The following is a 15,419-nucleotide window of genomic DNA, read 5'->3' on the forward strand; positions in this document are numbered from 1 at the left end:
CTGTGTTCATTCTGGTAGGTCAGCATTCAAGCATTATGTCACCGCATGTATGCAAGGTACACAACTCAATAGAGTGTAATAAATACTGACTCACCCATGAGATCACATGAATCGTATTGCCTTTTATGGAAAAACAATAGATTGAAGGGACGGAACAAGTACACTGAGGAGGAGGAATGAAAACCAGGGGGTGAGGCAGAGTACTTATAAAGCTGACTGTCACATTGTATCAGTTTTGACATTGCTTTACACTGGAGCTCTGCGCTCTTGGTACTTCGGGAACACCTTTACTTTCTAGCTTAGTGTGAGGAGCAAGAGAGACCATGAGCTTCATCTTAAACATTTCCCCATGGACGTGGCTCCTACTGGCTGCTTTCTGTGCTCTCCTATTGATGTGAGTACACAATGTGCTGCTTTCACAATGCTATAAACACATACAAGGTTATTCACTAAAGTAATAACTGAAAGTGAATTTCAAATTTAAGCTCAAAATTGCTAAACTAAAAATTCTCTAACACTGCTATGCTTCCAATTTGTCTGCTTTTGGCCATAATACAAAGAAGAAAAGATCACAGGCACTCTAAATTTAAGCCGTATGCAGCTTTAATGTAACAAAATGCAACGCAACGTTTCGACCAACAAAGGTCTTTTTCAAGCTTGAAAAAGACCTTTGTTGGTTGAAACGTTGCGTTGCATTTTGTTACATTAAAGCTGCATACGGCTTAAATGTGGAGTGCCTGTGATCTTTTCTTCTTTGTATATTGTCCTGGGATTGCTGGTCCTGATCTGGAGCACCCTTGGCCGTTTGGATTGAGTGTGGTTCCCACTATCTACTCTGCTTTTGGCCATAAGTCTGACATTCTCTTTTTTATATATTTTTCTTTTTTCCCCCTTTATTAAATAAGACAAAGAAAAAAAAAAGACACATAACACTAACACATAAGGTTAAATAAACCTTAAAATGCACTTCTGTCCTATTAATAATTTAATAAGCAAATAAACGGAGATAGAAAGAAAGATAAATAAACTAGTAAATTAATAATAAGTAAATAAATAAAATGGAGAAAAAAAACATGGAAAAAAAACCTGCATCAAATAATAAGTAAATACTTAAAGGGACTCTATAGTCTACATATAAAAGCAAGAAAGACAGGTCCCCCAGCCTTCCTTCTTGCTTCTATATGTACTTTCAGCAAAAAAAAATATCTTCAAGGCTTTTTTATATTAAAAGCTTACCTCCGTTCCAGCGCCGAGCTCCCAGCCATGCCGCACCCCCTTTTTCGTCAAAATGACGAAATTGCGGGGCCCAATAGGAGAGAAGCGTCATCGCGATGTGGTGCGCATGCGCGGCTTCGCGCTGCACCAATTGCGTTCTTCATAGAGCGGCATTGACTGCCGCCCTATGAAGACACTCAGTGCTTTACCGCGCATGTGCGCGGAATGCGCGTTCGCGAGCTGAGCTGAGTAACAGCTCAGCTCGCTGTGTGCCCGCCCCCTCCTACTCCAAACTTTGCATGCAAACACTATATATATATATATATATATATATATATATACACACACACTTTAAATAAATATTGTTAAACACATACACACTCTATTTCTACTTCTTTCTATTTATCTATATCTATTTATTTATTTATATCTATCTTTCTATCTAATTATTTCTATCTATCTATTTCTATCTATTCCTTTCTATCTATCTATCTATATCTACCTAATTATTTCTATCTATCTGTATCTATCTATTTATTTCTATCTATGTATTTCTATCTCTCTATCTATTTCTTTCTTTCTATCTATTCCTTTCTATCTATCTATATCTATCTATCTCTTTCTATCTAATTCTTTCTATCTATTTCTATCTATCTAATTATTTCTATCTATTTCTTTCTATCTATCTAATTATTTCTATCTATCTATATCTATCTATTTCTATCTATATAATTCTTTCTATCTATCTATATCTATCATCTCTTTCTTTCTATCTATCTAATTCTTTCTATCTATTTCTATCTATCTAATTATTTCTATCTATCTATTTCTTTCTATCTATCTATTTCTTTCTATCTATCTATATCTATCTATATCTATCTATTTCTATCTAATTATTTCTATCTATCTATCTATTTCTTTCTTTCTATCTATCTATATATCTATCTATTTCTCTCTATCTATTTCTTTCTATCTATATCTATCTCTTTCTATCTAATTCTTTCGATTTCTATCTATCTAATTATTTATATCTATTTCTTTCTATCTATCTATTTCTTTCTATCTATCTATTCCTTTCTATCTATCTAATTCTTTCTATCTATCTGTTTCTATATAATTCTTTCTATCTATCTATATCTATCTATCTCTTTCTTTATATCTATCTAATTCTTTCTATCTATTTATATCTATATAATTCTTTCTATCTATCTATATCTATCTATATCTATCTATTTCTATCTAATTATTTCTATCTATCTATGTCTTTCTTTCTATCTATCTATATCTATCTATTTCTCTCTATCTATTTCTTTCTATCTATATCTATCTCTTTCTATCTAATTCTTTCTATCTATCTAATTATTTATATCTATTTCTTTCTATCTATCTATTTCTTTCTATCTATCAAATTCTTTCTATCTATCTGTTTCTATCTAATTCTTTCTATCTATCTATATCTATCTATTTCTATCTATCTATATCTATCTATCTATATCTATCTATCTCTCTCTTTATATCTATCTAATTCTTTCTATCTATTTCTATCTATCTAATTCTTTCTATCTATCTATTTCTTTCTATCTATCTATATCTATCTATCTATATCTATATCTTTCTAATTATTTCTATCTATTTCTTTCTATCTATCTATTTCTTTCTTTCTATCTATCTATTTCTCTCTATCTATTTTTTTCTATCTATCTATATCTATCTCTTTCTATCTAATTATTTCTATCTATCTATTTCTTTCTTTCTATCTATTCCTTTCTATCTATCTATATCGATCTCTTTCTTTCTATCTATCTATGTCTATCTATCTCTTTCTATCTATCTAATTCTTTCTATCTATTTCTATCTATCTAATTCTTTCTATCTATCTATTTCTATCTATTCTTTTCTATCTATCTATCTATTCTTTTCTATCTATCTATCTATCTATCTATATATCTATCTATCTATATCTATCTATCTATTTCTATCTAATTCTTTCTATCTATATCTATCTATCTATATCTATCTAATTCTTTCTATCTATCTCTATCTCTTTCTATCTAATTATTTTTATATATATATATATATATATATTTCTTTCTTTCTATCTATTCCTTTCTATCTATCTATATTGATCTCTTTCTATCTCTATCTATCTCTATCTCTTTCTATCTATCTATTTCTAACTACCTATCTATCTAATTCTTTCTATCTATTTATTTATATCTCTTTCTATCTATTTCTATCCAATTCTTTCTATTTCTATCTATTCCTTTCTATCTAAGTCTTTCTATCTATCTATTTCTTTCTATCTATCTATCCATATCTATCTATTTCTATCTATTCCTTTCATCCATATACATCCCCAAATCCATCCACTCCCATCATCCATATCATCCATCCATTCCCATCATCCAAATCCATCCCCAAATCCATCCACTCCCATCATCCATATACTCCCATCATCCAAATCCATCCACATCATCCATCCATTCCCATCATCCAAATTCATCCACTCCCATCACCCATATCATCCATCCACTCCGATCATCCATATCCATCCCCAAATCCATCCACTCCCATCATCCATATCATCCATATACATCCACTCCCATCATCCATCCACTCCCATCATCCATCCACTCCCATCATCCAAATCCATCCACTCCCATCATCCATCCACTCCCATCATCCAAATCCATCCCCAAATCCATCCACTCCCATCATCCATATCATCCATCCACTCCCATCATCCATATCCATCCCCAAATCCATCCACTCCCATCATCCATATCATCCATCCACTCCCATAATCCAAATACATCCACTCCCATCATCCATCCACTCCCATCATCCATCCACTCCCATCATCCAAATCCATCCACTCCCATCATCCATCCACTCCCATCATCCAAATCCATCCACTCCCATCATCCAAATACATCCACTCCCATCATCCATCCACTCCCATCATCCAAATACATCCACTCTCATCATCCATCCACTCCCATCATCCTAATCCATCCACCCCATCATCCAAATCCATCCACTCCCATCATCCAAATACATCCACTCCCATCATCCAATTACATCCACTCCCATCATCCATCCACTCCCATCATCCAAATCCATCCACTCCCATCATCCATCCACTCCCATCATCCATCCACTCCCATAATCCAAATACATCCACTCCCATCATCCATCCACTCCCATCATCCAAATCCATCCACTCCCATCATCCATATCATCCATCCATTCCCATCATCCAAATCCATCCCCAAATCCATCCACTCCCATCATCCATATACTCCCATCATCCAAATCCATCCACATCATCCATCCATTCCCATCATCCAAATTCATCCACTCCCATCACCCATATCATCCATCCACTCCGATCATCCATATCCATCCCCAAATCCATCCACTCCCATTATCCATATCATCCATATACATCCACTCCCATCATCCATCCACTCCCATCATCCATCCACTCCCATCATCCAAATCCATCCACTCCCATCATCCATCCATTCCCATCATCCAAATCCATCCCCAAATCCATCCACTCCCATCATCCATATCATCCATCCACTCCCATCATCCATATCCATCCCCAAATCCATCCACTCCCATCATCCATATCATCCATCCACTCCCATAATCCAAATACATCCACTCCCATCATCCATCCACTCCCATCATCCATCCACTCCCATCATCCAAATTCATCCACTCCCATCATCCAAATACATCCACTCCCATCATCCAAATACATCCACTCCCATCATCCATCCACTTCCATCATCCAAATACATCCACTCCCATCATCCATCCACTCCCATCATCCTAATCCATCCACCCCATCATCCAAATCCATCCACTCCCATCATCCAAATACATCCACTCCCATCATCCAATTACATCCACTCCCATCATCCATCCACTCCCATCATCCAAATCCATCCACTCGCATCATCCATCCACTCCCATCATCCATCCACTCCCATCATCCATCCACTCCCATAATCCAAATACATCCACTCCCATCATCCATCCACTCCCATCATCCAAATCCATCCACTCCCATCATCCATCCACTCCCATCATCCAAATCCACCCCCAAATCCATCCACTCCCATCATCCATATCATCCATCCACTCCCATCATCCAAATCCATCCCCAAATCCATCCACTCCCATCATCCATATCATCCATCCACTCCCATCATCCATATCATCCACTCCCATCATCCATCCATCCTCACCCACTTACCCTCAGTCACCCACCCACACTCACTTAATACATTTACTTACTGTTTGAATCCTCTCCTCCTCCTCCTCTTCGGTCTTCAGCTGTCAGCTCAAGCCACTCCCACAGCAGTGCTGACAGCCTCAGCACACAAAGCGCGTTCACATTGCTTTGTGTGCTGATAGCACGTCTGAAGTATTCACCCATGCGTGAATACGTCAGACGTGAATGAGGCCTTTTTAGGGCCTCTGAACTCGGAAGTCCCTCTGGTGGCCGTCTGATTGACTGCAACAAGAGCAGGGCCGGACTGGGAAAAAAATTAGGCCCGGGCATTTTTCAATCAGAGCGGCCCCCTAAGAAGGGGGCGGGGCCAGAGAGGGTGTGTTTTGTCATCACTAATGACAAGCACACCCCCTCTCAAAGTGAGCAAGTTGGTTCAATGCGCAGAGCCGCGCTGAAGAGCTCTGGCATTAGAAAAAGGCTTGCGCTGTGTTTGCTTTTAAATTGTCTCTGGTGTCTCCACAAGTGGGATACCAGAGGACAATTGGGCCAGGAAAGTGTATGGTGCATGTGTTTGGAGCCTGCTTGTGAAATTGCGTGTGTGTTGAGTGTGGTGTTGTATTGTGTAAATAGGTCAATTTCATTTGTGTTTGTGGTGTAATATGTGTGGCTAGGGGCTGTAGATAGTGTGTGTATAGGGGGCATAGTGTTATAGGGGATGTAGCGAGTGTGTGCATACAGGCTGTAGTGTGTGTGTGTGTATAGGTGACGTAGTGTGTGTAGGGGTTGTAGAGAGGGTGTGTAGGAGATCTAGTGTGTAAAGGACCCAGAGTGTGTATAGGAGATTGTGTGTGTGTGTATATATATATAGAGGATTAAGAGTGCATATAGGGTAAGGGATCTAGCGTGTATCTGGAGCGTAATGTGTGTGGTGGTGCAGTGTGAGGGGTGCTGTAGTGTGTGTGTTTGTATATATATATATATATATATATATATTTGGACGTATTGTATGTGTGAGGGGCGCAGTGTGTGTGTATTTAAGAGGGGTGCTGTGTGTGAGGGTGTTTTTATCTGCCGTCACATTCTAGGTTTCTAATTTTCTTTGTCTGTTAACTCACTGAGGGTTATTTTATATATGTGTATGTGTGTGAGCGAGGGTGCGGTCTGTCTGAGGGTGCTGTCTGTCTGAGGGTGCTGTCTGTCTGAGGGTGCTGTCTGTCTGAGGGTGCTGTCTGTGAGTGAGGGTGCTGTCTGTGAGTGAGGGTGCTGTGTGTGTCTGCGGCAACGCTCAGACCTCGCGAGAGGACCCGGCGGAGCTGCTGGATTGAGCTCCGCCGGTCCTCTCTGCTGCTTCCCTCACACCCCACAGCCGGCGGCCGCATGTTACAGTGTCTCTGGGCCGGTGAGGGAGATCTTTGATCTCCCCACCGGCCCATGGAGGCTCAGAGCAGGGCCGGCGCTCGGATAGCGCTGGCCCTGCTGGGGCTGGCAGGGGAGATCCTGTGATCTCCCCTGCCGGCCTCGGCCCCACGGCCATCGCGGCCCACCGGGCATTTGCCCGGTATGCCCGATGGCCAGTCCGGGCCTGAACAAGAGGTGTTCCAAGCTTCCAATGTAAACACTGCATTTTCTCAGAAAATACAGTGCTTACAAGAAAAAGGCTGCAGGGAGCTGTAGCACTCACCTGAACAACCTCATTAAGCTGAAATTTTCAGTTTCTCAGAAATGAATTCAAAGATATCAATCCAAGTATCAAATATTTAGTCTGTATTTCTCTTTGAACACTCCCTTTAGTGAACAGTGATGTAATGTCCCTACCTTGATCGCTACAGACTATGTGCTTCAAAAATACATTGTTCATTTTCTACCATTCCATGTAATCCTTTTCTATGTACATATCCTACAAGGTAAGGTACAGTGGGAAAGTTGACACATTTTCAACTCAGGTAAGATATGATTTGACCAGTTGTGACTTAGTTCCGAATTGGTGTCTACCAACTGGGTGGCTGGCGTCCTGCGTGCTTGGGTAGGCTGCATCTGCTGGGCAAGCGGATACGAGTTCATGTAAGGTGAGAATAGTCTATTTAACCCCTTAAGGACACATGACGTGTGACATGTCATGATTCCCTTTTATTCCAGAAGTTTGGTCCTTAAGGGGTTAAACCTTTTTTTGTGATCTGGTCCGTAGTCATGTGGAATAGGCTGGCATGCGAGTCAGGGAACGGAGGCGTCAGCAGTAAATTGAAATCCAAATGACACAATTTAGGCAAAAATAAAACCATGACTATAGCTATTTGAACACTTTTTTTTCCAGATCTCCTATTCTATTTGTCATTCAAAATTCTATTTGCTACAATTCAGTGTTCATTGAATAAACCTTAAAGGGATGAACTCTGAACTGTAGCGAATTGAACAAATCATACAGAATAGACTAAAATAGCTCATTCTAAAAAACATTTCACTCCGATATATTGACAGATTGACTATTTTACAGAAACACTCTAAGTCCGTTGTAGTGGTTATTGTGTCAAGAGTGATCTGGTGTCTTCCCAGAGTAAGTAGTTACTCCATTTAAAACCAGTCTGTTTGGAAGTTCCAGCAAGGAGCTTCTGTCAGCGAAACTGTCTTAATCCCTGCCATGCAGGGGGGCTCATTGGCTGAGTGCTCACTGGAGCTTCAAGCAGCAGGGGAGGTAGCAGCAGGTGCCTGGTTAGTTCTAGATAAGCAGTCAACCCATTCTCAAATGGTTTGAATTCTTTCCCTGGGAGTTAGAAAGGGAACTTGGCATTAGAACCCCACAACGAGCCTTTTTCTAAATAGGTTATTCCTGTGGAAGATCACCAGAGGGAAGTTTACCCCTTGTGGTATTCCTGATGTAGCTAAGGGTTACTATAGTAAAATGGACATGCTATTTCTCTAAAGCACTTGCTGAAGTACATTAGGGCTAATCAGCATATATCTGCAAATGTAGGCAATGTATGGATAATGGACAAAAACTAGTGTGTGTGTGTGTGTGTGTATATATATATATATATATATATATATATGAGAGAGAGAGAGATACTGCGATCGATCATATTATCTCTCTATGTGAGCAGTATAGATAATGCTGTGTGTGTTTTAGTGAGGAAAATAGGTGAGAAGTAAGCAGTGTGTAAATAAAAATAACAATAAATACTATATGACACCGCACAGTACATAAAGACCCAACAAACATGTATGTTACGCATCACCTGGCACCCCGACTGGGTACCTCCGTTGCAGGATGCTCCTAGCACTTGCTGAGGGCTCCAAGCACTCCAGCTGACACCACAACCACCGTAGACTCCTTCAGAGAGCAAGACAGGAACAAGCTCTTACAAGAGCTTAGTAGTGATATAGCAAGAGAGTATGTTTAGCATAGCAATCCCTTGTAGCAGATTCCCCCAATAGGAGACGGCACTCCAAATTGAGGGTAAAGTAGAACTGAAGTTTTAATGAAACACTCTGCTTTTATGCACATTTTACCCACATAGTACTGCCCACAGGGTTTTGAAGAACAACCAATCAAACACGTAATATATAGTAAAACGCTCCCATTCATTCCCACAAAATCCTCACCTCTGCCTGTGATATAATTACTGAACGCAATGGGTTAAAGTAATTATCACAGGCAGGAAAAATAAACTTTTTACACATATACTGTAACTTTAAAACTATACATCCAATCTTCATAAAAATCACATATTCTTAATCAGCATACTTCAAATATGAACACTCTCAAATAATACAAATCCCTCCAGTAGATAAAAAGTTAGACAGAAGTCCTTTGTGACATTTTCCTGCCCAAAACAGTTCCATCATTTCACACTGAAAAAATTACTAAGTCCCATTCGAACATACGTTCGAATCGCCGAATGGGACTTAGTCTCTGTGGCTGAAAACTCAGTGGAGGAGAAGGTAAGGGTCAGCGGTGTTCGGCTAAATGTGTAGCCGATTTCAGTTCCATGAATTTGGCTGCACACACCGCTGACCGTTCGCCTGAATAAAGATGGGCGATGCCACGTGTTCGTTTGTACGAACGGCGGCCCCCAGCGGTCGGTAATTTACCTTCAGCAGCCTCCCAGCCTGGGAGATAAATAGCCTGCACACTTCCACTTCTGGGTGGTCTGCCTGTGTGGTACTTGGTTCAGTAAGCCCCATTTACTGAACCAAGTGGGAGTAAGTGGGAGTAAGCCATGCACAAAGGATTTTAAAGGTCTGGGGACATAGTCTTAAAGGGGCATTGTTGCACAAAGTCTCAATATGTCCCCAGACGGTTCTTAAGGGGCCAGCACGGTCCAATACAAGTCCATAAGCCCCAATGCTGTTTTTAAAGTGTCCAATCTCCCAGGGGCCATAGTCCCAAGGCATGAGGCTGCCAATCAGTCCCCTCCAAAAACCAGTGGCGAGGTCGCTTTCGCCACAATGTAGAAGGCAAACACATTTTGAATAATAAATAGTCTTCATCAGTGCCAAAATTGTACTGATGAAAACTATTTACTAGTTGAAACGTGTTTGCCTTCTACATCTTTGTTGGAACTTTATATACTGTGTGATGTATTTATTGTTTGTTTTCATTTTTATTACTTGCCACTTACTGCTGAATAGTTTTCCATTGTGCTGTGTGTGGCACTGGCACATTGTGATTGCTGCTTGGTGTCTTTTTAGTTAGCCACTACTTAATACTAGTAAATTTTTAAATGTTTTTTTTATTATCATTACTTCAATAAGTTTCTGCACTCTATCTAGTATTGGCACCTTTGCGCCGTATATATAGAGTCTGGCACAGCCCTATTCTTGTGAGTCCTATTTTTATTTTTAATGCATTGTTTTTTTTGTTTTTGTTTTTATGGTATACACTATGTATGCTTGTATTTTATTTATATTTTAGATTCATGCAATTTTCTGCTGTTACTCCGTACTTGGCAGTCTACATCCTATTTTATTCATATAAGTCTTATAGTGTGGTCACTTTGTGGTGTATGAAGTTGTATTATTTTTTTATATTTTGTTGCCATTACCATTGCTTTGGTGCATGTTGTGTCCATTTAAAATGGATTAAGGGAAAAGATTTAAAGAAATATATCCTTAATTCCAGCATCCATAATAAATTAATCTCAATGAAGTTGTTATTGAGGCTAAAGATGCTGAAGACACTTTTTTTTCCAGAAGTTTAACTATCAAGTTGACCCCCCTAGTACTCATCCTTCCTGCAGCCGCCATACAGTAGAGTTTGCCTTGACTAATCACCAGCCACGGAGGCAAGCCTTCCTGTATTATGCAATGGCTAGATTGACAACTTCTGGGTTAAATTGTTGAAAATAAATTAACCCCTGAAGCTAATATAGTGCTCAGGCACTACTGCAACCATAACAACTTCTAAGCAATTAAATTGTTATGGAGAGGTAGTGTTCCATTTCTGTTATTACACCAATATGCATGCTAAATATTCTATCGATTTTCTAACATACTGTCTCTTTGATGTCCTGTTCTGGGAGAAAATCTACTGTAAATGGTTACTGTCTCCTCAGATATGGAATGTATCCTTATCGGTTCTTTAAGAAGTTGGGGATTCCAGGACCCACACCATTGCCATTTCTAGGAACATTTCTGGGATACAGAAACGTGAGTATTTCTTTTTTTTTTTTTTTTATTCTTTATTTTTGTTGTGCACAAGAATAACAATAAACTTTGGTGCGCTACAACAGCGACATCAAATTAGAGTAGTAAACATTTCGTACAAGTTGTGGACTGCGGTAAGCTGGCACAGTTTTTTGGGGTATAAAGAGTTAAATTGCAACAGTGTTCTTGATTATCTCAAACAGAGGAGTAATAATCACAATTTTATATATACAATTTGTGTTTAGTGAAGCATTAATTATAGAGGTAAAGCTTACACGTTAGTAGGCCTATCTATGTCTGCTGTTAATCCATTGACAGTGGTAATAAGTCGTGCATATGAGGCAGAAATAAACAGTTTCGAAGCTTCCCTTTAGCAGTCGTCAAAGTGAATGTCAGGAGGTCATATGGGACATCGATTTAAGCTTGTAAAATTAAACGGCAATAGGGGTAAGGATAAAAGTAAAGGTGAACAAGAGGGAGGCAGTGCTGGCTCTATTCTCGATAGTAACGTGAGTATTTCTTGTTATCACTTTGTGAGTGTTTGATAATCATCAAGATTGTTACAATATGAAGTGCCAGGTGACCATATTTTTTCTAATTTCCTGTCTGTAGGGATAAAGGGGATTTATGTCTCACAATTAAAATGTATTATTGTTGAGAGAAAAAAAAACAGCATTTAAGCTTTAAAAAAGAACTGTTATGTTTGGATTTTTCTACTCATTTCAGTAATGGCAATTAGAGCGCTTACAATGGGGAAGAGTCAAGTAGATCAATGTATAAGACAGAATTCCTCTCCTTTTCTGGTTGCTGAGAGATACCTAATCCCGTGCATTTTAAATGAGCTATGCACTCATAATGCTTCATTTAGCTGCCATCAGCAGTTCTATCGTCAATATAGACAATAATCATGTGCAGTTCCTTCCTTTTTTCTCACACTTTCTGGTTTCTGTCACATTAAAGTTTTAAATAAATCTTGAACCTCAAATCACTCCTGACTGCCTCCTACTGCTCCTTCCCACCAGGGCTGGATTGGGACAACAAAATCGCCCAGCATTTCAAAGAACAAAAGTCCACTTTTAAGCTTCAGGATTAATTGAGTGCCCTAGAAACTGATTATGTGACTACACACCACACACAAACTCAAAGATGATGTCACTGTGCTCCTTAGTACTCATTCATAGCACATGATACTCTGAGTTTTATTGCTTTTGGAGTGTTCTGTATACACACTTTCTGAGATTTTTTCTGTTGTGAAATAGGGCTGGGGGTTATACTCTGATATCCTTGGCAGTAAATGTGCAGAGATATCTGCCAAAGCAATGTGCAGTGTGTGTAAGCAGGGCCGCCATCAGGGGGTGACAACCATAACTCCTTCAGGGGCCCGGTCAGCGCTATGGCCGGTATAGCGCGACCGGGCCCCTTTAAAAAATTAAAAAAAAAAAAAGCAGCCGCAAGTGCTGCTGGGAGAAAGTGGTTACTTCCTCCCAGCTCACTCCACGTGCGAGGAGCGTGCGTGCAAGTGAAGAGGGAGCCGCGCCGACTCCCACCATCCCCAGCCACCCTCCTTCAAAGAAAAGGGTGTGTGTCTGTATGCATGCATGTATGTCTGTCTGTGTATGTCTATGTATGTCTGTCTGTCTGCATGCATGTGTGTATGTCTATGGATGTCTGTCTATGTATGTATATATGTATGTCTGTCTTAGTATGAATGTATGTCTGTGTGTATGTGTGTATGTATGTATATATGTATGTCTGTCTGACTGCATGCATGTATGTCTGTGTGTATGTATGTATGTATGTATATATGTATGTCTGTATGTCATTATATATGTATGTCTGTATGTATGTCAGTATGAATGTATGTCTGCATATCATTATGAACGTATGTATGTGTGTATGTGTGTATGTGTGTATGGATGTCTGTATGCATGTATGTCTGTCAGTAGGTCTGTATATATGCATGTATGTCAGTCTGTATGTATGAATGTATGTCTGTATGCCATTATGAATGTATGTGTGTATGGATGTCAGTTTCTGTCTGTCTGTATGTATGAATGTGTGTATGTATGTGTGTGTGTGTATATGTATGTCGGTGTCTGTATGTATGTATGTGTCTTTATGTCCTCATGCATGTATGTTAGTATGTGTGTCAGTATGTATGCCTGTATGTCTGTTTCAGTATGTGTGTCTGTTAGTATGTATCTGTGTCCTTTTGTATCAGTGTGTGTGTTTGTGTCTGTGTGTAGTCCTGTGGGTGGTATTTGGAGGCGGGCCCCGGCGGGCCCAGACCCTGAGCTGAGTTGGGGGCCCCAAAATTTCTGTGTGTAAGAGTCTCGGTGTTACACCAATACCACTTTGAATTGATTTTAGCATTTTTAGTTATTTTAGATTTTTAGTCATCAAAAACCACCATGTCCATTTTCAAAGGACCACTAAATGCACCCAGACCACTTCAGAGAATTGTCACCCTTAAGAATAAATAATCAGAATACCAAGGTGAAAGCGCATTCAATGGCTATAATTAAAAATATGGTTACTTCACATGTGAGACAATCCCTTCAAACAGTGGCGTACACACAACCCATGGGGCCCCGGTGCGAAAATTGATCTGTGGGCCCCCCCCCCCCCCCGCTTACTCTGCGCGGGCTGGGGCCGCAACACATGGCGGGCGGGCACCTGGTCGCAGGGCTGCGACCCGTGCGACCGCGGTATGTACGCCAGTGCATGCATAAACACATACACTTAAAGGACCACTACAGACACCCAGATCAAATCAGCTCAATGAAGTGGTCTGGGTGCCAGGTCTCTCTAGTTTTAACCCTGCAGCTGAAAACAGCAGTTTCAGAGAAACTGCTATGTTTCACTGAGGGTTAATCCATCTCTAGTGGCTGTCTCATTGACAGCCGCTAGAGGATTTTCTGCGATTCTCACTGTGAAAATCACAGTGAGAAGACGCTGAACGTCCATAGGAAAGCATTGAGTAATGCTTTCCTATATGGGCGGTTTGAATGCGCGCGTGGCTCTTGCCACGCATGTGCATTCGGAGCTGAGAGGCGGATCGGGACCGAGAGATCCCCAGCGCCAAGGGAGCCCGGCGCTGGAGAAAGGTAAGTGCTTTAGACACACACACACACACTCTCATGAACAGACGCACACATTTACTGACAGACACACACTCAGTGACAGACGCACACAAACATACTCAGTAACAGACACACACACTAACACTAACACACTCTAAAACTAACACACTCACTAACACAATCACTCACACTAACACACTCACTAACACACACTCACTAACACACACTCACTAACACTCACTCACTCACACTCACTCACTAACACACTCACTCACTAACACACTAACTCACTAACACACTCACTCACTAACACACTCACTCACTAACACACACACAAACTAACACTAACACACTCACTAACACACACTAACACACTCACTAACACTAACACACTCACTAACACAATCACTCACACTAACACACTCACTAACACACTCACACTAACACACTCACACTAACACACTACCACTAACACACTACCACTAACACACTACCACTAACACACTCACACTAACACACTCACACTAACACACTCACTAACACACTCTCTCACTAACACACACTAACACAAACTAACACACTCACTAACACACTCACTAACACTAACACACTCACATTAACACACTCACTAACACACACACTCACTCACTCACTAACACTCACACACTCACTAACACACTCACATTAACACACTCACTAACACTAACACACTCACTAACACACTCACTAACACTAACACACTCACTAACACACTCACTAACACTAACACACTCACATTAACACACTCACTAACACACTCACTCACTACCACTCTCACTAACACACTCACTAACACTAACACACACACACACTCACTAACACACACTAAACACACACACACGTTTTTTCTGTTTTTTTTTTTATTTTATTTAATCCCCCCAGCCTCCTTACCTGTGTGAGAGCTGGGGGGATTCCCTGGGGTCCAGTGGTGTTGCTGGTCACCCGGCTGGCGGGCGCGCGAGGGAGCACTGTCCCCTGGGTGCTCCCTCTTCAGCTCCCTCGCGCGCCGCGTACTGATACCGGAGCCGGAAGATGACGTCATCTTCCGGCTCCGGTTTCAGTGCGGCGCGCGAGGGAGCTGAAGAGGGAGCACCCAGGGGACAGTGCTCCCTCGCGCGCCCGCCAGCCGGGTGACAGCAGGGCCAGCCTCGGGGGGCCCGGAGGTGGCCGGCTCCTGGGCCCCCCAGCAGAAG

The 15,419-nt window shown here is 40.8% G+C and overlaps 1 protein-coding gene across 1 annotated transcript in view; it reads left to right on the forward strand.

Annotated features, from left to right (window-relative positions):
* The first annotated feature begins 238 nt into the window (after nt 1-238).
* LOC134587015 (cytochrome P450 3A21-like) overlaps nt 239-15,419 on the forward strand; it is a 42,413-nt gene continuing 27,232 nt past the window's right edge. The window contains exons 1-2 of the mRNA XM_063443058.1: nt 239-394; nt 11,014-11,107. Coding sequence (XP_063299128.1) covers nt 324-394; nt 11,014-11,107 — 165 coding nt within the window. The 5' untranslated portion in view covers nt 239-323. The remainder of the gene's footprint in view (nt 395-11,013; nt 11,108-15,419) is intronic.

This window comes from Pelobates fuscus, chromosome 2, assembly GCF_036172605.1.
Source record: "Pelobates fuscus isolate aPelFus1 chromosome 2, aPelFus1.pri, whole genome shotgun sequence".
Taxonomy (NCBI): domain Eukaryota; kingdom Metazoa; phylum Chordata; class Amphibia; order Anura; family Pelobatidae; genus Pelobates; species Pelobates fuscus.